This window comes from Crocuta crocuta, unplaced genomic scaffold, assembly GCF_008692635.1.
Source record: "Crocuta crocuta isolate KB4526 unplaced genomic scaffold, BGI_CrCroc_1.0 scaffold56, whole genome shotgun sequence".
In the NCBI taxonomy this organism is placed as follows: Eukaryota; Metazoa; Chordata; class Mammalia; order Carnivora; family Hyaenidae; genus Crocuta; species Crocuta crocuta.
Genome location: NW_027531334.1, coordinates 9,359,502 through 9,387,473, shown reverse-complemented (window position 1 = coordinate 9,387,473; position 27,972 = coordinate 9,359,502). Strand labels below are relative to the sequence as shown.

Below are 27,972 nucleotides of genomic sequence, written 5' to 3'. Positions count from 1 at the left end.
CTTTGTTTTGTGGTTGTTTACACAGTTCTCTGTTCCTTTTTTCTCTTGCTCTCTTCCCTTGTGATTTCATGACATTTTTTAGTGTTATGTTTGGCTTTCCTTCTCTTTCTTTTTTGTGTATGTATTATAGGGTTTGGTTTGTTGTTACTCTAAGTTTCATATATAACTGTCTATTTATATAGCAGTTTATTCTGACTGTCCCTTAAGTTTGAACTCATTCTGAAAGCACTATCTTTTTAAACTCTACCTTTTTAATGTGTTTCTGTAACATTGTTTATATTTTAATTATGTGTATTCCTTAATTGTAGATACAGTTGATTTTACGGTTTTTGTCTTATGACCTTCATAGAAGCTTTATAAGTAACTGAGCTACTAGTGTTACTATATAAGGCCATTTTAATTTTTCCACTTAAGTCTCTAATTTCTTATAAGGCCCATTTAATGATAATGAACTCCTTTATATTTTGTTTGGGAAATACTCTCTCTCCTTCAATTATGAATGATAATCTTCCCAAGTTCAGCATTCTTGGTAGTAGGTTTTTTATTTTTTTTTCTTTTTCCCTTTCAGCACTTTGGATATCATGCACTCCCTTCTGGCCCGCAAAATTTCTGTGGAAAACCAGCTGAAAGTCTTATAAGTGTTCCCTTGTACATAGCAAGTTGCTTTTCTCTTGTTGCTTTTAAGATTCTGTTATCTTTAATTTTTGGTATTTTAATTATTATGTGTATTTGCGTGAATCTCTTTGGAGTCATCTTGCTCGGGGCTCCCTGTGCTTCCTGAGCCTAAAAATGTTCTTTCCTCAAGTTACAGAAGTTTGCAGCTATTAGTTCTTCAAATAAGTTTTCTGCCTTTTTCTCTTCTCCCTTTTTGGGACCATTATAGTATAAATGTTAGTATGTTTGATGTTGTCCAAGAGGTCTCTTAACCTATGTTCATATTTAAAAATTATTTATTCTTCTGCTGTTCAGCTTGGATAAGTTCTACTACTTGGCCTTCGAGTTTACGGATTCATTCTTCTGCATCCTCTAAGCTGCTGCTGATTCCCTCTAGTGTTTTTTTCAATTCAGTTACTGTATCCTTCAGCACGGATAGGTTCCTTTTTATATTTTCTTTGTTGAAATTCTGAGATCATTCGCTCTCCTCCCAAGTCTAAGAGCACCTTTAAGACCATTTATTTAGTTGAACTCTTTATCAGGTAGGTTGCTTATTTTATCTGTTTCATTTAGTTTTTCTCCCCCCCCCCCCACACACACATTTAGGTTTTGTCTTGTTCTTTCATTTGGAAATTATTCTTCTGTCTCCTCATTTTGTCTGTTTCTGTTTTTACATATTAGGTAGAACAATGATGTCTCCTGATCTTGAAGATAGTGGCCTTGTGTAGAAGGTCTCCTATAGGGCCCAGAAGTACAGTCTTCCCCCGTCATCAGAAACAGATGCTCCAGGGGTATGCCATGTGGGCTACGTGTGGGGGTGGGGGGGCTAGCCTCTCCCAGCCCCAGGGCAGGAGTTGCTTTGGGGAGGAGCATGGTGGTCTTGACCACGGTTGCCCTCCAGGTGTGGCAGAGCAGGGGACATCTGTAGGAAGGGGCAGGGTGGGTCCACAGGGGAATGCCTGGGTGGGGTGAGCAGTGCTAGGAAAGCAGATGGAGGGTGTCTGAACGGGTGACCAACAGCACTGGGCTAGCTGGGCTAAAGGAGAGCAAGAAACATGGTGCCTGCCAACACTTCCATACCTGGAAAAAGTTTCTGCAGCTCTCTGCCCCTCCTGCACATGCTCTATGATAATAAATCTTCACTAACGGCACCAGTGCTTTTCAAAGTGGTGTTTTTGTGCTAAGTCTTAGAGGGAGTTTATGTGTGAGCCCTTTTAGAGTAGAGTGGAGTCTGAATTTCCTATGCCCTTCAGGCTCTTCTAGAGTTAAGCCCCCACTATTTTCAAAGATATTTTGGTGTCTCCTATTCCTGGTGCAGGTCCTAGGGTTGGTGGGGGAGGTACCCAGTGTGGAGTATGAACTGCCTGCTCCTCAGGGAGGACCTCTGTCCCTGTGATATCCCTCCTGCTTGTGGGCTGCTGTGCCAGGGGTTTGGTTCACAGCCATATTTCCTCTCTGTCCCTTCTACCCTTCTCCGTGTGGCTTTTCTTTTTATCTGTAGTTGTGGAAGAGCAGTTTTGCTAGTCTTTCGGTCATTCTCAGAGACAGCTGCTCTATGCGTGGTTGCAGACTTACTGTGTTGGAGGAAGAGGAAAGCTCAGGATCCATGGCTCTACCATCTTTTCCTCACCCTAAAGGTATGTATTTTTGATCCTAGTAGATGACACACACACACACACACAAATGGTACCTTTTACCAGGGGGAAAAAAACAAAAACCCAAGAAAGCCATCTGTTTTATAAGGCTGCTATAATTAATACTGGGAATGACTTTGCAGATGACTTTTCTTGAAAAAAAAATTCAAGAAATCTAAGTGAGGAAGCACATGCATGCATGCACACACACACACACACATCTGAGGATTAAGTCAACCTTAGGGTAGTGAAGGTATCTCTGATCTAGAAACTGGTATTTTTTCTTTTTACACACAAAATATATTTGAAATATCAACTAGGGAAAAGTTGATATTTCGAATGACCTCTAGAAGGAATCGTGACAGATTCTGAAGACAGTTTCCTTAAAAAAAAAAGAAAAGAAAAAGACCTTCTTAAAGCAAAGATTTATTTTCCCAATAGACATTTTCCCTAGAAATTCAAAACTCACATATCCCAGTTCATTTAAACCTCGTCCTCATTGCAATGTTAGGGCAATGTTCCTCAAAACAACATTGACATCTCCTCAAAATCTTACACCTGCTTGAAATTTCAACTTTATCATGTATTAGAACCTTCAAATGGAAGTAAAATGGACTCTGTTTCAACTTTTGGCCACTTGTTATATATAAATTTCCATTAATGAATATATATTCAATCTGGCATATCTTAATTTTTTGTTCGATTGTTTTAATTGGGTAGAATAACTCTGCACCAGGTAACTGACAGCTACAACAGAGACTTGACATAGGTGAGGAACATCACACAGAGATGGGATTGGTCAGATGCATCTCATTTTGCAACGAAGATTCTGAGTGACCTTGAGCTAAGCAATTTACTTGTACAATTCTCACTTTCTAAATCTACTTTCCCATCTCATTTTTAGAGGTATTATTTATACCTTCTCAGTCAGGTAGTATGCAAATTAATTAAGGTAATGGCCTCTTCAGCACATATACAGAGCATTAAAAAGAAAGGACAATGAATTCACATCTGTGATAACTGCTATACTTAAATGTTATGGAACAGTAATTACTCTAAATTAATAGTAATGTCAGAGAAGTGTGGAAGAGGGGATAAAAAGCAGGGAACTTGTTGTCAGTGCCTAAATCTATAGAAGGCTTTTAAGGAAGATCTGTTATAACCTGAACTAAGAGTCGAAATTAAAAAAAAAAAAGGGAGGGGATGCAGATCATTTTCATCATTAGAGCAAATTTCTTAAAAGCAATCCTTTCCACACCTCTCTTTCCAAACTTAAAGACAGCCTTCACTTTCCCACGTGTTATTTTTTACAATGTCTAAAGGAGACACCGGGTCCGTATTCCCTTCAGAATGTGTAGATAATAGGAAGCAGCAGGGAAACAGAAGATGAAACTCTCTCATAGTTCCTGAAACGTTGTTATAATTTTGGAGTCCACTGGAATTACTATGCACTTTTCTGACTCTATAGGAACTTCTGCATCTGAATGAATGCCATCCTTGTGTATCCTGGTCCTGCTGCTCGTCATGGTTTTGAACTATGAGCAATGACAACGATAGCAAAGTAAGCACAGGAGTATCTGGAGCATGGCTTATAAAGCCATGTACCTCTGCGTGCAGCACCAGTGTTACTCCAGCATGTGAGAAAGTCTGTATTTTTTAACATACTAAAATGAATACAGATTTACCAAGGAGGAAAATGTAAAATTTGCATAAGTTTTTAAGATAAAACAGACTTTGAAGCAACTTCCTGATTGTCCACTTTTGGTTAAAGCCACAGTCCCTGTGTTGTTCACAGAAAATGTATCAACAAATGATATAGAATACATAATATATATAACATATATAGTTATATATATATCTCTCTCTACATACAATCTATGTATCTATACTTAAAATAGCTTAACATCTGACCGATAGTAACTGCCTTTTAGAAATTATTATGTATAATCTGAGACAATCTTTGTTAATGACTACTTCATGGATATATTTAATACAGATATCAAGAATTAGATTGATTTTCTCAATTATGATATCTGAGAATTAAAAGAAAAATACAAATTTAACTGATCAAGGCATTAAATGAAATTTTAAACACAAAACCATTATGACTTCATTATTTTACTATAAGATGGATCAACTAATTATGGAATTTATTTATGTCATAAGCTTCAATTGCTTTCCATAGAGATACTCTGATTTTATAAGCACATATTTTAATCTAGTTTTCATTAAATTACAAATAAAATATCTTCACATATACAGTGGTAGCTAATTATGAGAGTAAGGCTAAAGTTATATAATGTTTTAATACATCCAAAAATTATTATAAGAGAATTGAATTATTAAATTTGTTAGAAAAAAGATTTCAGATATTGTGGTTTGGAAACTAGAACTGTATGTAAGGAAAGACATCTGAGGTAGTTGAATTGTGGTAAAACGTTAGCACTATGTTTTCCTTTGGTGAAACAGAAAGCAAAATTTTATACAGATAATTTATCTTTAAGCATCTTACTACTAAGGACTCTACCATTCCAAACTCTGAGTGAACTAAAGCCATGATTTTCAACTGTGATCTTAACAGAGATAACTACAGAATATTTGCTCTTAATATAAAATTCATATAATATTCTACGGCTTTCCTTTAACCTAATTTTAAAAAGCAGTATTGGAATTACTTCCTTTTATGAGGAGACTTCCTTTGTCAGTATATCTGGTAATGAGAGCTTTTACCAAACACCTTTAATGTAAGTCATGTACTGAAATTCTGGTTTTTTAGTATTATCTTCACTTGCCTTCTAAATACAGAGAAAATGAAAAAGCTTCCCCAGAACTAATGTCACACTTAATCAGTGCGAGCACAAACATATCATTATTCTACTATAATTTGGATTCCCTGGATTTTTAAAGAATGGTATTCAAATCATAGCACGTTATACCTTACAACAAGAGAAAAGTGAGCTGGAAAATTTATAAAAATGCACACATAGCCAGTATGGATATCATGTGACTAATATATCCATGTGTAGAAATAAGATTAAAAGAAAAATGTCTACCTCACATACAGGTATATGCAAATTTAAGTTTGGTGAAATCCACTTTTTTTAAAACTATTTTGACATTCATATCATTAAAAATCAATTGTTACATCAAATAATATATTTTGGGGGAAGGAATACTTGGAATATTTGGAAGGCTGTTGGTATACGTTGACATACATGTATACATTATTTTTAGATAAGAAAATATTTTTAAATTTAAAAAATCTTTTTAATGTCTACTTATTTTTGAGAGGGAGACACAGAATGTGAGCAGGGGAGGGGCAGAGAGAGGGAGACACAGAAGCAGGCTCTGAGCTGTCAGCACAGAGCCCAACATGGGGCTAGAACCCACAAACCAAGGGATCATGACCTGAGCCAGTCAGAGGCTTAGCCGACTGAACCACCTAGGAACCCCACTATTTTCAAATTACAAAAAATATTTTTTTACAGAAAGTTGATAAATAAGTCACTATCATATTTAGAACATCATAAAAGACAAGAGAAACCGAATTTGTAGGAATCCTTAAAGGTCATCATAAAAAGGCCTTAATGAAAACACGTCACTGCAAAATAAGGGCTATTAGAATCCTAAAGGCACATAGCACCCAGTCTCAAGTTTTCAAATGGCGAGACCTAATCCAAAAGACAAACCCAGTCCCCTCTGCTCCTGGGAAATACACTAGTGTACAGCCTGTTAGTCCTGTGAGCTACATGATGACAAATATCTTGATGGAAAAAAGAATCTTTTTTTTCTGTGGTTTGACTGTGTTTGTAAAGAGAGTTTAGGGAGGTTGAAATATTTGATGTTACAGCTAGCTGCGGCCCTCAGAGTAATAATCAAGACGATTTTATCACTCTGGCAAAAGCCAGGTGAGGCTTCTGGTAAATGCCTTTTTGGGTATATTTCCACAAGGTTGTGACTCAAAGTTCCTCCTTGAAATTTCTAATGTAATGCTAATCGGAATTGCTACCATCTGAAATCATATGTGAATGATGTTCCTCTGGGCTCTACAACGCCCACATATTATGAAGCAAAACTACATGTAAAGAAGCTGTGTAAATACAGCATTTTGGCCACAACTCTTCAAAAAACTTGAATATATGTTTCTTTTAATCCAGAGTTGGTGGCAGTGAATACGTTATTTTAAATCAGTCATGGTACTTTCCTCAAGGTTATAGTTTAATGTTATTTCCTTAAGGGATTTGCTTCATTCTCTTATATAGAGGCTGTCAGATAATGTCACTCCTTAAGTTTCACATTTTTTCATCTGTCTGGAAATTTAGCCTTTTGACTAGTGTTTCAATAGCCACCCGTGGATCTATCTGAAATCTTGGAAGGATTAGAAGTAAATAGGTAAGACAGCGTGGACCAAAATTTGAAAAAGTTAATAAAATTTTCTATACATTTCTGAGAGATCTTAAAATGTTAAGACATGTAAAACCATAGAGGGGCTTCTACTTCTGCTATGCAGATCATCAAGTACCTAAGAATTACTGTGTTAATAATTCTTAAAGCACTCATTAATCATCTTGATTCCGAGGTCACAGAATGTATGGCTATCACTATTAACAAATCTTCTGTGAATTGAGCTGTGAGCTTTAAAAAAATCTTGAAAGGGGACAAAAATCTACATAGAAAAACTTCTGATGTTTATAACTATGAGACACAAAAATGTTTATAATGCTCAAAAAAGGCGTGGGTTCAATTCTGGTCCAAAATGGCAGCATAGGAAGACCCTGACCTCCCCTCCTCCGTGGGGACACACCAACACTGCGCCTATTTATAAAGCAATTCTTGAAGAACTGAGGGCTAAGAGACAGCTTCTGCACAACAAAAGAAGGCCCACAGACAAAACAGCAAGGGAGATGGAGACGTGGTAATGAAGGGAACCCGCACTGTCAGCCCTAGGGCACAGAAAAAAAAGCCATGGTTTAAAAGAACAACTAGAAGCTAAAGGGACACGCCCTAAAACCCTGGCAAACAATGGGAAAGCTGCTGAAACTCTCCAGGTTGGAGAGGCTGGTGACCACGCAGTTCACTTCCCCCTCCACCTTAACAGAGAGGATGGGAGCAGGGTCCAGGCACCTTAACTGGACTGCCACCTCACTGAGCCCCGGGTCCCTAGCCCGACCGGCCCGAGCGTCCCACAAGGCAGCCCTGGAGTGTGCACCCCGGTCAGCACTCAGCTCCAGCTGCTGCACGGAGATGGCACAGGTACAAAGAACCCTGGAACACTTCCTGTACCACTTCAGCTTCAGATGGTTGGCCTTGGCACCCCAGGGTGCAGGGTGCTCTGGAAACTTCTGGCTCACACTTGCACTGGCTCTGAGTGCCCTGGGCACCTGCAGCCGATGTTGGCTCTGGTCACTCCCCCAGGGCACCTCTGCACAGAGCATCCTGTGACATCCTGGCTTGCACCCACTCCAGCTGTCCTGCCAGGGCGTTCTCTGCTTGGAGAGCCCTGAGGCCACCCCAGTCCATGCACACTTCAGCTTAGGGACCTCAGCCAGCCAGTCAAATGCAACAGGCACACAGTCTATATAAAGGAGGACCATATACAAGACTGTTTCATCATGTTGAGAAGTTGCCACTCCACCTAATTCATAGACACCAAAATCAACCAAAATAACAAGACAGAGAAACATGCTCCAAATTATAGACAAAAACCACAGAAAAAGAACTAAACTAACACAGACTATTAGGCATATTGCTTAAGAGTTTAATGAACGTAAAAATGATCACTGGACTACAGAGAAGAGTGGAAGAACTCACTTCAACAAAGAGATAAACATATAAAGAACCAATCAGAACTGAAGAATACAATAACTGAAATGAAAAACATACTAGAGGAAATAAACAGTACTTTAGCAGATGCAGAAAAACTGGATCTGGAAGACAGGATAATGGAAAGCACCCAAGATGAGCAGCAAAAAGAAAAAAAGAATTCAAAAAAGGACTATAGGTTAAAGGATCTTTTGGACAACATCAAGCAAACATTGAAAACATCTCTAACCTAGGGAAGGAAACAGAAGATTCAGGAAGAATTCAGGGAGCACACAGTTAAAAACAAGGTGAACCCATGGGGTCCACACTATGACACATATTCAGTATGATGTCAAAGGTTAAACATAAAGAGAATTTTAAACACCGCAAGAGAGAAGCAAAATGTTATATACCAGGGAAACCGCACAGGCTGATCTCTCAGCAGAAACCCTGCAGGCCAGATGGCAATGGCATGATATATGCAAGGTATGGAAAGGAAAAAAAAAAACCTCAACCAAGAATACTCTACCCAGAAAGGTTGTCACTCAGAATGAAAGGATAGAGTTTCTCAGACAAAAGTTAAAGAAGTTCGTTGGTGCTAAACCAGCTTTAAAGGAAATGTCAAAGGAACTCCTTGGAGAGGAAATGAAAAGGTCATAATTAGAAGAAAATTATGAATAAAAAGATGTAAACTATGAAAACATATACATAAAATGTGGAGGCGGGAGTGAGAATGTTCTTTGAGCATAGGTTCAAATTTAAGTGACTATCAACTTACTAGAGACTGCTATATGCTTAGGATGTTTATATATGAACCTTGTGGTAACCACACACCCAAAATCCATAATAGATACATAAAAAATAGAAAGCTAAGCATTAACACTATAGAAAACATCAATCACAAGTAAAGAGAGAAAGGGAGGCAGGAAGGAACATAAAAACTATAAAATAACCCAAAATTAATAAAATGGCAAAAAGTACATACCTATCAGTTAACTACTTTAATGTAAATGGTCTAAATGCTCCAATCAAAAGACACAGGACAGCCAAATGGATAAAAAACAAGACCCATCTGTATGGTGTCTACATGAGACTTGCGTCAGATCTAAAGACACCTACAGCCTGAAAGTGAAAAGATGAAAAAAATTCCATGTGAATGGAGATGGGGGAAAAAAAAAGCTAGGGTAGCAACTTATCAGACAAAATAGACTTTAAACCAATGACTATACCATGAAACAAAGAAAGGCATTACATAATGATAAAGGGGTCACTCCAACAAGAAGATTTAGTAGTTTTAAATATCTATGCCCTGAACATTGAAGCACCTGGATGCATAAAGCAAATATTAACAGACATAAAGAAACCGCACTATGATTGGGGACATTAACACTCCACTTACTTCAATGGATAGATTATCCAGGCAGAAAATCAATAAGGAAACAATGTCTTTGAACAACCCATTAGACCTGATGGACTTCAGATATATGCAGAATATTCCATGCAAAAATATCAATACGTATTCTTTTCTAGTGCACATGGAATATTCTCCAGAATAGAGAACATGTTAGGTCACAAAACAAATCTCAAATTTAATTAGAATGAAATCCTATCCTACATCTTTTCCAACCACGTGTTATGAAACTAGAAATCAACCACAAGGGGAAAAAAACGGAAAAAACTCAAACACATGGAGGCCAAACAATATGCTACTAAACAACCACTCAGTCAACAAATCAAAGAGGAAATAAAATAATATATGGAAACATGAAAATGAAAACACAACAGTCCAAAAATCTTTAAGATACTGAGAAAGCAGTTCTAAAGGTAAATTTATAATGATCCCGATCTACCTCAGGAAACAATAAAATCTCAAATAAATAACCTATAACCTCACAACTAAAGGAACTAGAAAAAGAAGAAACACAGAACTCAAGGTTAGTAGAAGGAAGAAATAAGAAAGACCAGAACAGAAATAAATGAAATAGAGACAAAAAAGAAAAAACACTGCAAAAGATCAATGAAACCAAGGGCTGGTTCTTTGATAAAAAACAACAGACAAAGTTCATAAACCTTTAGCTGGATCATTAAGAAATAAAAACCAAAATTAGAAACAAAATAGAAGTAACAATTGAAACCAAAGAAATTTCACAAAGCGTTAGTAGAAACTACTACTATAAAAAATTATATGCCAAAAAAATGAACAAAGTAGAAGAAGTGTATAAATTCCTAGAACATCAAAATCTTCTGAAACTAAATCAGGATGAAATAGAAACTCGAACAGACCAATTACTAGTAATGAAATTGAATTGGTAATCAAGTCACAACAGTAGTTCAGAAATAAATTAAAAAATGAAGATTCATAGGTGAATTCTACCAAATATTTAAAGAAGAGTTAATAATACCTATTCTCCTCAAACTATTAAAAAAATAGAAGCTTCCAAATATATTCTGCAAGGCCAGCATTACCTTGATGGCAAAACCCTGAAGGCAAAGACACCACCCACAAAAATATTACAGGCCAATATCCTTGAGGAACATCAATGCAAAAGTCCTTAAAATATCATTAAACCACATTCAAAAATACATTAGTAGGATCATTCACCATGATCAAGTGGAATTTACCCTAGAGATGTTTCAATATTTACAAATCAACATGAATATATCACATCAACAGAACAGGATAAAAATATTATCTCAATAGATTCAGAAAAAGCATTGGATAAGATTCAACATCTGTCTGCTAATGATAAAAACACTCAACTAATTGGGGTTACTGGAAACACACCCCAACGTAATAAAGGCCATATATAAAAAATACACAGCTAACGTCATACTCAATGGGACAAACTGCACTTTCCCCCTAAAATTAGCAGGAAGACAAGGATGTCCACTCTTACCACTTTTATTCAACACAGTACTGAAAGTCTTAGTGACAGCAGTCAGAGAAAAAAAAGAAAAGGCATCCAAACTGGTAAGGAAGAAGTAAAGCCGTCACTATTTGCAGATGGCATGATACCATATACAGAAAACCCGAGACTCCACTAAAACCTGCTAGAATAAATGCATTCAGTAAAACTGCAAGATACAAAATTAATACACAGAAATCAGTTGCATTTCTATACACTAATGATGAAGTGGCAGAGATATAAATTCTCATTTAAACTGCACCAGAAAGAACACAGTACCTAGGAATAAACTTCACCAAGGAAGTGAAAGACCTGTACTTTGAAAACTGTAAGACATTGGTGAAAGAAACTGAAGATGACACAAGCAAATGGAAAAGTATTTCATGTTCGTGGATTAGTAGAATTAAAATGTCATACTACCGAAAGCAGTCTACAGATTCATGAAGTCTCTATCAAAATACCAACAGCATTTTTCATAGAACTAGAACAAATGGTACTAACATTTGTATGGAGCCACAAAAGATCCCAAATAGCCAAAGCAAATCTTGAAAAAGAAAAACCTAACTGGTGGTATCATAATCCTAGATTTCAAGATACACTACAAAATTGCAGTAATCAAAACATTATGGTACTGGCACAAAAACAGACACAAAGGTCAGTGGAACAGAACTGAGAGCCCAAAAATAAACTCATGATTATACGGTCAATTAATTTACAACAAAGGAAAGAATAGACAATGTGAAGAAAGACTGTCTCTTTAACAAATGGTGCTGGGAAAGCTGGACAGCTACTTGCAAAAGAATGAAACTGAACCACTTTCTTACCCCATAGACAAAAACAAACTCAACATGGATTAAATATGAGTCCTGAAACCTTAAAACTCCTAGAAGAAAATATAGACAGAAATTTCTTTGACATCGACCTTAGCAACATTTTTCTATCTTAGATAGGTCTTCTCAAATAAATGATTGGGACTACACCAAAATAAAAAGCTTTTGCACAGTGAAGGAAAGCATGAAAAAACTAAAAAGTAACCTACTGAGTGAGGGAAGACATATGCAAATGATATATCTGATTAGGGGTTAACATTCCAACTATATAAAGAATTTCTCAAACTCAACACTTCTCCCCCAAAATAATAATAAAAAAAAAATGGGCAGAGGACCTGAATACATTTTTCCAAAGAACATATGCAGATGACCAACAGACACATGAAAAAATGTTCAACATCACTACCAGGGAAATGCCAATCAAACCACAATGAGATCACCTCACACCAGTCAGAATGGCTAGAATCAAAATGAGAAAAAAATATAACATGTGTTGGCAAGAATATGCAAAAAGGAACCCTCGAGCACTGTTGGGGGGAATATAAATTGGTGCAGACATTGTGGAAAACAGGCTGGAGTTTCTTCAAAGAATTAGAAATAGAAATATCGTATGATCTAGTAATTCCACTACTAGTGTTTGCCCAAAGAAAACAAAAACACTAATTTGAAAAGATAATATGCACCCTATGTTTTTTGCAGCAGCATTATTTATGATAGTCCAGATATGGAAGGAGCCCAAGTGTGCACTGATAGACGAATGGATAAAGATGATGTGTGTGTGTATATGTGTACATATATGTGTGTGCAGTAACAGACCCAAAGAGAACAAACTGATGGGTATCACAGCGGAGGGGTATGGGGGGGATGGGCAAGATCAGTAAAAGTGAACTGGAGATATAGTCTTCCAGTTATGGAATGAGTAAGTCATGAGGATAACAGGTATGATACAGAGAATATAGTCAATGATATAGTAATGGCAGTGAATGGTAAGAGATGGTAGCTACACTTGTGAGCAAGTGTATGGTATAGATTTATCAACTCCCTATGTTGCACACCTGAAACTACTGTAACATTGTGTCGACTATACTTCAATAAAGAAAAATGTGTATTCAGCATAACCCAAATGTCAGCTACTCCTCCTTCCTTCTATCCATCTACTCCTCTACTCAGCCATCCACCTATCCAAGAACCATGTGCCACATGTGGGGATACAGCAGTGAAGCAAACAATACTCGTATCTTCAAAGCGTTAATATTGTAGCAAGGAAGATAGACAAATAATAAATCAAACAAACAAATGAATGGAATTTCAGGCAGTGACAGGTGCATGCAGAAAAATAAAGCACAAGAGGAGTGCAGAAAGGGACTGCATACTGTATGGGGGACTATATTAGACATGGTGGTAGGGGAAGGCCTCTCAAAGAAGCAAACCAGTGGCCTCTCGTTATTATCGGTTAGGAGTGTGACTGGTATTTACTGAAACGGCACATCCTTCTCTCATTCCACTCAACAGCTCACAGGGGAGCAGTGCAGCATCGCCTTTAAATAAGGTTGGAAAATTAATAGTTTGGTGCTAATATTAATTCTAAAGAGAATTCTCCCTTTAATAGAGAAATAAGAGAATGCAGCAAGTTGATGTACGAAGAGGTTTCTCCCATTTCTCATCCTGGTGCGGCAGAACAAAAGTTAGAGGAGGAACAGACTCTCAATCAGAATATGCTTTACTGAGTGAACAAGGAAAATATGAAGGCTTCATTGTTTTTCTTCTTTGTGAGGCAGTTTCTTGGGAATCTGCTTATAAGTTTTATAAGCACATTGCAAAGTGATAAAAATACTTTAGGCTGGCGGTGCTCAATAGATTCTGTAATGAATAAAAAGGTGCTCCGAAAAATGACAAGCACTACATAAACACAAGGAAGCAGTATTACTATTATTAGCTAACTCACCTGAAGATGAAGGAAGCGGATCATAGTCCTGTGATGCTCTGTTGGCTTTGACGTTTTCGCCTGGCAATCTCCTAGCAGGAGGCAAAGGAACTTGGCCACTTGCTGGATCAAAAAAGGGATCTTAAAAGTAAAGATAATTTTCAAATTAAAATGATTATCTCTACCAAGTGGCTGAAGGAAAAAATCCTAGAAATTCTCTATAAAGATCAAAGGTTTTGGACATAAATTAGAAAATAATTTCATGACTGATATTAACCATTTTATAATCACTTGCCTATTTCTAATTTATTCATCACTTGCTCAAAAATGCTCTTCCTATTTATTCCTCGATAATACGAAGTACTAATTTTATATTTAAAATTTTCAGATCTTAATAATAAAATTCTTGGGGATAAAACCTGCTTCAAATTGTTATTTTCTGTCCCTTTCTGTCCTATACATGAACAGAAGCTGTTGTAAAAAATGTCTTTTTGAGTTTTGCCTATAAGTGTCATTATCAAATCAGTTAATCTTTAAAATGGACCTGACATTTGGGATTTGTGAGGATTAAATGAATTCATGTATATAAATCTCCTGTATATATAAAGTGTCTTTTAAAACACTACTATATTGGGCATCCTATGCTAAAAGTCTTTATTTTTGAGAGAGAGAGAGAAGGGAAGGGGGACAGAGGATCTGAAGCCAGACTCTGTGCTGTCAGCACAGTTCAGGGCTTGAACGCACTAATCGTGAGATCACGACCCGAGCGTAACCAGCTGAGCCACCCAGGCACCCCAGAAGTCATTTTTAACTGGCTCACTAAATAGTAAATTCAATCGATAAAAATTTATTGCTATTATTAACATTAAGGTTTGCATATACACTAAAAAGTGACATTTTCAACCACCTTGGCAGTCAGAGAGGGGCATCTGAAAAAGTGCAAATTATGAACTGCACACAAAAATTATTTTCTACTTCTAATGATGTTTATTAACTGGAACCGAAGGCAGAAAAATATTTGTCAGTGGTACTATATTAAATTGTTAGGATCATAAATCTAACTGATTTAAAATTAGTAGTATATGGATCAGAATCCATAGAACTGGCTTCAGTTCTGAGTAGGTCCACATTACCTCTGCTATTTCTGATTCACTGATAATGTACTTAGCCTGATAATGTACTTCGTACTGATAATGTACTTCACTTCTATCGCTGGATCCTCTGTTTTTGTCTCTCATAGATTACTTTCTTTTATGTTTGCCAGTATTTCCAGAGGTACTCTAAGTTCTTTTGAGGGTAAGGTTCTTGGGTCACTCATCATGTTTGAATTATATCCTCTAACGCACAGTACCAAGCATGCTGCTTGGCAAATAGCCTAAACTTCAAAAGTATTTGCTTTTTTTTTTTTTTTTAAAATATTTTTATTTATTTCTAGGAGTGAGAGAGAGACAGCATGAGCAGGGGAGGGTCAGAGAGAGAGAGGGAGACACAGACTCTGAAACAGGCTCCAGGCTCTGAGCTGGCAGTCAGCACAGAGCCTGACACGGGGCTCGAACCCACGAACCGCGAGATCATGACCTAAGCGAAAGTTGGACGCTTAACCGACTAAGCCACCCAGGCGCCCCAAAAGTATTTGCTTTTAACTACCAGAAACAAACCCAAGTTGACTAATATTTTTCATAAATTCAAAATCGGTGAAAACTGAAATGCTACCAAAAGGCAAAAATTGTAGATATTAAGGATCTGATATTTCATTGTTTGAACATCCCTTTAAGTTTGTCATTAAGAATACATAAGGATTTGATTATTTATAAGAAGAAAATGAACACGTATTTATACTGATTTTTGACTAGATAATGTAAGGCAAGAGTTGACATCTTTGATTATTATTTTCCTCTTTTGAGTACAGTAATTATAACTAGCTTTGCTGGAGACTTTTTGACCTAAATAAGGCGACTAAACTTGCTTTCATTAAATTCAAGATTAAAATTAGCATTAGATTTTGCACTTTCAATATCTGAAGAGTCAATGGTTCAGCCTCATTAATTTTGCTGAAATATTTTAGGAAACAATGAGAAGGTAAATCAAATGCCATGCAACAAATGTTAATATTTTGATTTGGAAGAGTAACCAATGGAACCAAGTATGGTGATTTCTGCATAAGTTTAGAAATTTCTGCAGGATTTAGATTGAAATATTCAATAAAATTTACTTTCAGTTACTGTGCATTTTAAACATCACGGATATAACGATAGGTCAGAGAAAAGACTGCATTTTACAATACACATACTTCTTGAAAATTTCTTTAGGGTAATTTATAGGTTTGTCAGATACGCTGTTACTAATCATGCATTTAAGACTAAACATTAGATTCTGGATATACTACAGGGTCATAAATAGACTATAAAATACAGCTGTATGATACTGCTCCATTAAATGATTTCACTTAAAAAGCCACTAGATGTATTTTTTTTTTAAATTTTTTTAATGTTTTATTTATTTCTAGGAGAGAGAGAGAGAGCGTGAGCAGGGGAGGGTCAGAGAGAGAGGGAGTCACAGACTGAAACAGGCTCCAGGCTCTGAGCCAGCAGTCAGCACAGAGCCCGACGCGGGGCTCGAACCCACGAACCGCGAGATCATGACCCAAGGGAAAGTCGGACGCTTAACCGACTAAGCCACCCAGGCGCCCCGAAAAAAGCCACTAGATGTATTAAAAATATTCTCATAAATAGCAAAAATACTTAGTTCAATTCTGAATCACTACCATATGTCTTCCTTCATGCTAACTTTGCTACTGGGCAGGTACAGGGCACACTGGGCTTCTACTGTAAGTTGTAAAGTTGAAAGTATTCATGCTTCAATGGGAAAAGACAGACAACACAATTACTACGCAGAGTACAATAATCATCAACTGTCTCCTGATAAAAAGAAAATTTGAAAAGCAATAAGGTTCTTAAAAATAAATTCTTCAAAAACTAATTAAAGTAAAATTTTATATCCACGCTTAGAATTAAAATGTACACATTGAAAATACCACAGCCGATGTACCATTTTTATTGTAATAAAAGTTTGAGAAATGAGTGAACAAACATGATGGGAATTAATCTATTCCAAGCAGCAGGGTGCTATTGCCTGTGATTTACAGTATGGTAATGCTAAATTGAAAATTTAATACTTCATTTAAAGATTATAAAAATCTAAGGAAAGACAGGGAGGAAAGGTTTGCTCACTATAAAGAAAGTGGGAAAATCTGCATCAACCAAAATTATGCTGTGTAAGAAGGAAACCTATCAAATGATTATCGAGGAAGAAGCACTATGGATGGAATGCTTTTCTTAATTCTTTTTTTCATTATCTGAAATGCTTCCAAATTTTTACTCAAGTGTAGAACAAGAGGCAAATAAAATTAGACAGTTGAAATAGTGGCATATTTCCTCTGGGGCTGTCCAAAGGCCATCTGCAAGTTTTATCAGTTATCCTCCAAATTTTAAAAGAACATCAATACAGGATCTAGTAGATAGGAGGGTTTGAAGAGCTGTAGGTGAAATAAAATTCCTCCTTCTCTGTGGCCCTCAGTCTTTAACTCATATGCATAAAATCCACACTATGTAGTGATCTGGTCACTGATTAAATCCTCCAGTATTAGAGAACTCACTACTCCTCTGAGATATAATAGTTCTGTAGAAAAGTTTTAAGAATTCTTTAAGAATTTAGGAAATTATGATGAAATGTCATTCTTATTCTCTGGTCTGCCTTGGGAGGAGACACTGGGGATATCTAACCCTTCTTTCCCAAATATTGTAACTAGACACAACTATAGATCTCTATATATAGATCTATATCTATATCTATATCATCTATATCTATATATCTAAGGTCATCTCTTTAAATGTTGCAGCTCCTTTAACCTGCTATAGTTTTTTGCGATCAGGTGTAAATTTCCTTCAGCATCCTGGCTGCCTTCCCCTAGGAAGACCCCAGCTCAGATTTTCTCAAACTTGAGCACTCCTCACAGTCCCCCAGAAGGCATGTGGAAACACAGACGCTGGGCCCAACCACCAGAGTTTCTGATTTAGTTAGTCCTCTGTGAAGTCTAAGAATTTTAATTTTAAACAAGTCCCCCTGCCCTGTGGGATGCCTAGGTGGATCAGTGGGTTAAGCTTGCACTTCATTCAGCTCAGGTCAAGATCTCACGGTTCATGAGTTCAGTTTGAGCCTGTGAGGGCTCTGTGCTGACAGCTCAGAGCCTGGAGCCTGCTTTGGATTGTGTCTCCTTAGCTCTCTGCACCTCTTCCACTTGTGACATTTCTCTCTCTCTCTCAAAAATGAACAAACATTAAAAAAAAATTTTTTTTTAAACAAGTTTCCTGGTGACACTGATGGTGTTGATCTGAAAACTACAGTTTGAGAGCCAATCACTGCTGTAGCCCATCTGTCCTTGAACAGTCACCACAGTGGTCCCATGCCAGCCGAGCACTGGAGAGAACCTCACCTCCTCCCTCCGATCTGAACTCTGTGGGTGCAACCCTCAAATAGCCACATCATGACAGATAGTGTTTCATAAAGATCACAGTTAACAAGACCACCTAAGTCCCCTTCAATAACTCTTGCTAATGATCCAAATATTCTATTTTACTTATGAAATTGCATTTCTGGATCCAAATGGAAAACTTTCATTTGACTGTAATAAAGTCAAATTTGCTGGCTTTTAGAGCTGAATTGTGACTTTAAGACTGGATAAGGACTTCAAAAGAAACCCAGGTGAGAAAAATAGTGAAAGGAAGGTTTCATAAGGGCTGCCACATATGTTGTGTATTTTGTGCACTGCACAAAGACATGCAGTTATGGGAATAAGCAGAGTTCAGCACAGCCTGGGTTTTGTTCCTGAAGCACCAGCCCTGGCACAAAATGGAAGGAGGGGTGCTTCTTTCAACCCACCAGCACAAAAGTGCCTCTTGGTGAATGGAAAAAAAGCACGTATATGCTAACAAAGTGTAAGGCTGTTTTCGAGGATTCTTGAGGTTTTGTGAAGATAGGATTATAGCCCGTCCAGAAAGGATGCCCATGCACAGCAGTGGGCATTACTACTTGCTGAAAGAAATCTTGCATGAAGGCTGCAGACAGAAGACAGATAAAAGAAGCATCCGAGATGTGCTCCTGCTTTGCTTCCCCCTAGCTTCCTGCAGGAATCCTAAGGCTCCTTTGCAGAAAGGAGGACCTTGCAGTTTGAAAACTGTTATCACAGAGAGGGCAGTGTGCTTATAAGGCTGGAAGGGTGAACCTGACTCCAGTGTGCAGGGCACTGAAGGCCAGGAATAGAGACGGAGGTTTGATTAGGTATTTAATATGTTATGAGGAAACCCAACCTTTTTTTTTTTTTTTAAGACATCTATCTTTTGGCTTTAATTAGGGACAGTGATTTCATCAAGGAAACCAAATCTCAATCACGCCAGTAAAGGTTACACTGGACTAAAATTTTGAAGACTGAACAATAGTGAAGACAATAGCAGTACAATGCTCATACAGTCTATTTAACATAACAATCACCTCTGTTTACCTTTTATGGTTCTAGAACTACTGAGTCAAACTTTCATTTATCATTGATAGAGTATTCTTTAATGAAATTCAATGAAAGAAGAGTCAAGAAAGGTCAAAAGTCTTACACTTTAGGCATATATTGTGTTAAATAATTTGTAAAATGATACTCAAATACTTATTTATGAGTGAAAAGACACCTACATGTTCTATTATAATGGTATGTAAGAAGTTTTGAGGTATTTCTTTTGAAAAAGAGGAGAGCTAACATACATGGTTTAAGGAGATTAAGAGAGTATAAACTTCCAGGTATAAAATAAATCACAAATTAAAAGTACAGCACAGGGAAAACAGTAAAACTGTAATGACACTGCATGCTGACAGACGGGGACTACTCTTATCGTGGGGAGCACTGAGCAGTGTACAGAATCGCTGAATCGATATGTTGTACCTAAAACTAATAAAACATTGTATGTTAACTATGCTTCAATAAAAAATAAATAAAATTGAATAAAAACAGTTGTCTCAATGGATCTCATAAAGTATCTGGCAACAGACTAGAAATTTGTCATGTTAATGATATGAAAGGCTGAAAGAGGAAAAAAATACCATTCTTTTCTTAGAAGTACTTATTATCAAGGGATGCCAACATTATCGAGAGTGGAATTAGAATAGCTCTAGGTATAAAAGAAGGTCAAGAATGACAGTCCCAGGTTCAACTGACACTGCCCTGGCCCCATGCTGGCCTCACACCACAGGTTGAGGAGGACTCCTGCTGAGATGCCTGGCAGCCAAGCAAAATCAGAAACAAGCAGAACTCTTTATGAAATAAAACCGCTAATACAACTTTTGCTTTATTGACTAACGGGCATTTTCATTTTGTAATTTTTTAGTAATATTGAAAGCATTTTTATGAAGTTCCTTACATAAGACACTGTGAAAAGTTAAAATATGGTAAAGAACTCAATCATTTTACAACTAACTCTTTTGATTAAAAACAGGTAGAAGTCTGTATTTGTGTAAAACATTCTCTTCCAACTCCTGGAAAGCCTCCCTTAATTTTAAAAGAAGGCACTACATCGGCTTTTACCTAATGGGGCTATATAATGCCATATATATATGGCAGCAGATACATTATAGGAATCTGACCAGAGACTATCCAGAAGTTAGCCTTGGAAAAAGGTTAAGATTTACAGTGATTTTTTAAGTTCAAGTCCACATATAAAACAAAGATTTGAATCAGAGAAAAAGATAGCAAATGTTACCAGTGTTTATGATATAAGAATGAATAGGAGTCTCATAGCTATCTATGCTTTCTGCCTGGATTAGAAGGCAAATGAGTTTTCACTCTATGATTAGTAGTGTCCAGTGAATTCACACCAGGAGAGCAGGGAGGCATAACAAAGTGGGTGAAAAAGTAAACTCAAAATTATTTCTTAAAGATAGACTAATTTTAGAAGCTGAGGCTACATATTCTAAGTTATAGGTGTGTAATTTGTCAGTCTCATCCATAAATTGCCTCAAACTTTCTAAGTTATCAAACTAAGTGGAAAAGAAAAACCTAGAAACAGGAGTGCTAAGTGAGTGATAATAGTTAAGATTCCCAAGTTTTCATTGAAGCTTAGAGGCAGCCAAAGCACAAATTGAGCACTTTTTAAAAACTGTTTTTAGGGGCACCTGGGTGACTCAAGTCGGTTAAGCATCCACCTTTGGCTCAGGTCATGATCTTGCTGTGCTTGAGTTCAAGCCCCACATCGGGCTCTATGCTGACAGCTCAGAGCCTGGAGCTGGTTTCAGATTCTGTGTCTCCCTCTCTTTCTGCCTCTTCCCCACTCACACTCTGTCTCTTTCTTAAAAATAAACATTAAAAAAACTTTTTAATGTTTATTTATTTATTTTGAGAGAGAGAGAGGGGAGGGGGAGAGACAAGAGAATCTCAAACAGGCTCCGTGCTGTCATGTCAGCACAGAGCCTGACATGGGGCTCAAACTCACAATGAGATCATGACCTGAGCAGAAATCAAAAGTTGGACACTTAATGAGCTGAGCCTCCCAGGCACCCCATTTATTAAGATCTTTTAATGATTTATCTAATATAGAAATTGTTAAAAAAGAAAATTTTTACCCTACGTTTATCCAAACTGAATGGAGATAAATGTTTCTGAACATACATCAGTCTCACCAACATGACAGGCTGGAACAGTTACTATCAGCAGATTCACTGTAACTGATTATTTTTTCCTGACAGTTCTAATGGAGCAGATGGTTTATTCAGTCTCTTTATTATTTCTACTCTTCATTTGAAAGGTTTAAAAAAAAGCTATGTATTAACTTTTCCTTGAAAAACAATAACTTGAGTAGATATATTGAGACATTAAAAACAATGATGGTAACAATAAAAGGTAAATATTTCAGAAAATTTCTCTACTAATGTTGTAATAATGTAATTTACCAAAATGTTATCTTTTTGAATAAAATTATGACCCTAAGCCATAGCTAGTACAATGAAAACTTATTAGAAAGATATACTGTACTTGGGCGCCTGGGTGGCTCAGGCAGTTAAATGGCTGACTCTAGCTCAGGTCATAGTCTCGTGGTTTGTGAGTTCTGGCTGTGCTGACAGCTCAGAGCCTGGAGCCTGCTTCAGATTCTGTGTCTTCCTCTCTCTCTGCCCCTCCCCAACTCGCGCTCTGTCAGACCTGACTCTCTCAAAAATAAACAAACATTAAAAAAAATAAAAGAAAAATATACTGCACTCAGAATCGGGAGAGTCTAAATTGTGTCCACATCACTCCTAGCCCCATCACAGAGCCCTTCTGGTTCTCAGGATGCTTGTGTGACGTAAGGCTGACATGTGGATTGGAGGAGCTCCCTGGCATCTATGATTCCTACTGCTTTTGTCATTTGTGGAATCCTTTGCATTAAATCAATTAATTGCAATTAAACCAATTGACAAGCAAACCTACCTAATTTCCTGTTTTCTCCACCCAGAATTTTCTGCTAGGGAGCTAGAAACCAATAAATTACTGATGCTTATTGGACAGTATGATCTCAGAAATAGTCTTGCTTTAAGTGAAAAGTTTTCTTTGGCTTTTCCCTCTTACCTGAAGGAAGAAGGAAAAGGTCTTGTCCTGAGGATGGTCGGCTGCTGGAGCCAGGAGGTTTTGAGTGTTCGATGAGGCTGTGCCTTGCAGGAGGCGGGGGAGGTGGGAGGGAAGGGGGGAGGGCATCAAAAGCCTCTTCACCTGCATTTAAAGAAAGGTCAATATTCAACAGCAAAACCTCATTAATGAAAACACAGCATCAGGCCAAAGCAATGATTGATTTTCTCTTGCTGCTCATAAAGAACTTCACCTGTAGGGTTTATCTAGCAGTTTACCAACTTTGGTAATGAAAGCTAATTATTTTCTGGGAGTGTTTGGAGAGAAACACAGGCACACAAACACACATGTACATGTGCAAACTTTTTCTATCACCCAGGCCTTTCTGTTAAAAAGCAGCACTGCAGGTTATGAAAAAGCTTATTATCTACTTGTAACCTTTATAATATTAAGACACGGGAAGTTAGGACTAAAGATTATTATAGATCACACCATCAAAAACAGGATTTTTTATGTAACAATAAGAGTTCACAGCCCCTTATTAGAAAATCACACTATGCGCAGAAAAATTTAATGTTACAGAACAGATTATCTTTTAGAGTTTATTCTGGATTTTAATTCATCTAAACTAATGTTCTATATATTTCATTGTTAAAATACAGGAAATGCACCGACAGTATGGGCATATATTTGTCTACTTATCAGGTATTTCTAAAAAGGAACAGCTAAGTATAGAACTGTCTTCTGTGGTCCCCAAACTACTTATATTTGCATATTTCCCAGCTTTAGTAACTACAGAATATTGCAGTATGCTTTTACATCTACTTATTTTTCCCCTGACACATCTTACTATTCTATTCATATTTTCCCTTATCTGGATTCTTTAAAACAATAAAATTGCAAAGTACGTATTTTTATAAGTAATCTCAAATGCTCTGTGAATGAAACAGGATATAAACAAACACGTACATGTTCCAGTAATAAAAATGCATGTATTTAAATTTATTGACTTAAGCCAGTTATATTTTAAAGAAAAGTGGTTTTACCATTCATCTAACTTGTCTTGCAAAAAATATTCAAAATATGTTCTCTAATGATCACAAATATTTGTTTAACTTAAAATATTTGATAGCTTTGCTATCATTCCAGCCTTCAGCTATTTGCTACATTCATTATCTTATTCATTTAAATCCTTTTTTTCAGCCCCTAAATGTCACATCCCATGCTAGGCATGTGGGTAACTATGAAGATCAAACTCACAGGACCTGATTCAAGGATCTTAGAGTCTACAAGGAGATCTAAGAAAAATTCAGAGGTATGATTCACAGGTGAAAGTATCATAGGTCCCACAGAGAGAGCTACACATTGTGAGAGGGAAGGGAAATGTAGAAAGTGGCATTCAGCAAGGTGTTACCAAGAACAGGAAGGCCTGGGGTATCAGAGCTTCAAGGCCATTTATTCATCAAATGCTAGGATGGTATCTTCTTGACAGACTGAATATAATAAAATAAACAGTATAAATAAAGCATGAAATGTACATGAAGAGATAGAGGAAGGTTATTTTAAAAGGAGGGGCGGGAACACTGATCTGCACTGTCCAATGTGGCAGTCACCACCCACATATGGCTATTTAATTTAAATTAAAATTCTGTTCCATCCACAGTTGCATGTGTCAATGTATACATTCATCACTACATGGAATTCTATTAGACAATGCTTGATCTAGATCAAGACTTGGGTAGCAGGTCAAAAACCAGCATACAGGAAGAAGTGGGAGGGAGAAAGATACTGGAGGTAAAGAAGTTAGCAGGTGCTTATAGTTCATGTAGGTGAGAATGAAGCACTAAACTACAGAAAGAAGCAAAAGAGACTGCTATTACGTAACTAGAAACACTGGTTGGTGGGGTTTGTGGAAAAAAAATCAAACGAGTCATTTCACAATAAAAATCAATTCAGATAAGCTTCTAAGCAGACCTGCTGTTACAGAACTAGAGACACTAGTTGATGGGATTTGTGGAAAAAAATCAGATGAGTCATTTCACAATCATAATCAGTTCATATATGCTTATAAATGGACTTTCATCATACATTATGTTATGGTGACTTGTGAAGCCTTAAGTTGTGTGGAGATTCTAAGAGTCTTCCTCTAAAAATACGGGGAGAAGCTTCCAACTTAGAATTAGTGAAATAAACACAGATAGCAGCACCAGCCAACTTTAACGACATACACATATGTGTACTTTCATACATGTACACACACACACACACAAACTAATGTACTTCATATTAAAATCTGAACCAAAGAAATTGAGATTCCTTGGATGTGTAGTTGCAATAATTCTATGACAGAATCCATTTCTCAGTTCTCTACAATAAAATATGTTTCAAAATGTAATTAGCTAAGCAAGTAGACTGCGTCATGTTATCCTGAAAGAAAAAGTAAGTACACATTCATTAAGAATTGTACTTAAAGAAAAAATCAGATGAACACTTCAAATCTAGTAGAACAAAAGGGCTCATAGGAAGGAATGGTGCTCTCATAGGTTTTTGTACTGCATTTAGTACATGAAGAGATTGGTAACACGCAGATTGATGGCCAGTTATGTACACCATTACTTCAATCATATAAGTGGAATAATGGTTACATGAATTTAAGAGCCACCACTACTCAGAGAATCCATTCTAATTCAGACATATTCATAGCCTTGTAAGTCTGTGTTACACTGAACTCTGAATTCTGATAATTCAGGTATTAACTGAAAGAAGAGGCAGGGTGGCTAATGTGAAAAAGTTTTAAAGGTTTCAACCTAATGGAGGGATGAGAAGATCATAATCAGAGGGCGTCCTGTTGAGTGAAGAACCATGCTTTGGATTGTCCCGAGTTGGAGGCCTGGCAGGTGGTAATGGCACTGGATCAGAGGCTGAATCAAAAACATCTCCTAGAGGATAACACAAAATCTTAATGTATTTTCAGTACAACAATGGCATGGAATTTTGCCTTTAAATTCTGACCATTAAGACACAGAGCACAAAGAGAATAGGTTTTATACATACCCTTTAAATATATGCCTAATTCAGGGATGTTTGATTTCTTCAACTCTGAAGATGTACCATGTGTTCCATTCAATATACAATGACCATTATCACAGGACCTAACACAGAGATCAAAGGACAAAAATCATAAGGAAGATTACTTTCCATTTAAAAGTAATTTGGAGGGGTGACAGGAACTAGCAACCCTGCTCATATGCTAAAGTTTGAAATTATATGTAATTTCCTTTTGTGGAAAAAGTAGAAGAAATATTACCCAGATATCCTTTTTTTTTCTTTTTTAGATTTCTGTTTTAAAAGACTGAGAGAGATGGTGCACACACACTGTGAGCACACAGGGAGATGGAATAGAGGGAGAGAGAGAATCTTAGGCACCATGTCCAGCGCAGAGCCTGACCCAAGGCTTGATCTCATGACTGAGATCATGACCTGAGCCAAAATCAAGAGTCAGACACTTAGCCAACTGAGTCACCCAGGCACCCCTATCCAGATATTCTTACTCAACTATTTTTGCAAAGAAGTAAAATAAGTAAAAAGACAAATAATATTTAAAAATAATGAAATCAAGAAATATAAGCACCCCAAAAATTGTTGATTTCCTAAACACATCTGTGAAATTAACACATTGCTTTGGAGGAGTTCAATAATACCTTGTCAAGTTTTTGAAGAAAAAAATGTAGTAAGCCCCCCCCCAAAACATATATAGTAGTCCCAATGACTTATTTGTTGATGCTATTTGACATATTTTTATTTCTGTAATTTAAGCTTTTCTTATAGTAAACTAGAGCTCATCAAAGAAGAATTATTAAATGTTCTGTAATTTCATTAAAATTTTGATAGGCATATTCAAATTTTGCTATAAACAAAACCCCGCCCTTCTGATAACTGTAGAAAAATGACTTTAGCAAAGGCCTTGGGTACACAACAAGTATTTTAATCTGGGTGTCTGTAAAGGATAGTACTTACTAAAACAAGATTTTTGCTGTTAGTATTAATACTTTGAAATCATACTATGAACATAAATGGACAAAACTGGGGTCTGGGAAGATAGTAAGAAAAGAAAGTACAGGTATACTTTGTCTTTAGAATATAGTTGTGTAACAATGAACTCTCTGCTCATGAACCATATTATTCTGTTCACAAAAAGTTATAGAAAGCAGAGTTTACATTTTCCGTTACTCTGATTTACTCTGAATTCTTGGGGCAAAGAAGTACATACATAATGGAGGAGATAGAGATATTTAAATAGTTATTGCAAGAGGGCTTCATCTGAAATTCACTTCCATTCTCTCTGGTGGCCACATCTGTTGCAGGGGCCAGAGATGGTTCATTTAAAAACAGTTATCATGTACGGAATTTTCATAATGATGATGGATTTTTATTGAAACTGAATTGAATTATTCATCTACTGTTTAACTTTTTCCACATATTGACAATTTATATTTTCTGATATTCCAAAGTGGGGGAAACATATTAGGAAAGGTGTTTAAACTTAAACCTTCTTAAACTCCACAGGGCTCTGTGGAGGACAGAAGAAGGTACTTCATCCGTTGGCTTTCAAGAACAAAATAAAAATTCACTCCAATTAAGTTTAGGGATAACCAACCAACATTTATTACTTCTCTGTAACAATAGGAAGATGGCAATGGTGGTCATAACTCAAATTTATTTTCAGGATTTGGGAAGTCAGCTACCAAAAATCTCATCTGATATGATGTGACAATTAAAATTTAAAGCATTTAAATTATACCTCTCACCTTTTCGGGAATGAAAAAAATGAAATCCTAAGGAGACCAAAAATGCTCATCTTATTTCAGTCTTTAAAATTACTATACATTTGCAGGAGCCAAAGAGACTAAGAATTGTGACAATTTGTATTTAATGTGGAGGAATAACTTTCCTCTATTAAGAGTAGTAGACACTTGGTTCTTACGAAATAACAAATTGCCTCTCAGTTATTTATCTTCTCAAGGATACTATTTTATCAACAAATGTCTTAAATACCAGTGATTAGCAAGAAATGCAATGGTTCTTGTTTTGAAATAAGAAGTCCTAGACTGCAGATTGTTAATAATCCTGGTTAAGAATTCTGTAGTGTTGTTAATTTTAACCAGGTTCAGTCATGTAGACAGATCTCTGGTTAAAATGAAGATTTCCTTCTCTTTTCCAAGTATTGCATTTTCACCTCGATGTGATATTCTAAGAAAGGCACGAAAACATTTTGTTTAGATTTTTCATCTGAAAAGAAGGGTGCACTCCACTCATCGAATGCTTTCTGTTGATGGACTTGACCTTAAAACGGAAATGGCACATGAAGATACTAGAGATGGCTTAAGCATTCAGTGGTTTTCCTATCCTCAGTCAAGAGGTGCTGGAAGGCAGGAAGGCTGCGCCAGCAGCCGTAGTCCAGCCCCGTGCTGTATGCCAAGCATAGCTCCAGGGATGCCATCATGCAAAGAAAATGAGCTCACTAAGTTTTAAAACTGAGATCTGACTTCTTGAGCACCTCATGGAAGTGTGATGAGAAAAAAGAAAA

The 27,972-nt window shown here is 36.7% G+C and overlaps 1 protein-coding gene across 1 annotated transcript in view; it reads right to left on the bottom strand.

Annotated features, from left to right (window-relative positions):
• The window catches only part of CBLB (Cbl proto-oncogene B), a 221,686-nt gene that overhangs the window by 8,999 nt on the left and 184,715 nt on the right, over nt 1-27,972 (bottom strand). Inside the window, exons 16-19 of the mRNA XM_077771790.1 lie at nt 25,440-25,537; nt 25,193-25,324; nt 22,389-22,529; nt 13,772-13,891 (exon numbers count right to left, since the gene is read on the bottom strand). Coding sequence (XP_077627916.1) covers nt 13,772-13,891; nt 22,389-22,529; nt 25,193-25,324; nt 25,440-25,537 — 491 coding nt within the window. The remainder of the gene's footprint in view (nt 1-13,771; nt 13,892-22,388; nt 22,530-25,192; nt 25,325-25,439; nt 25,538-27,972) is intronic.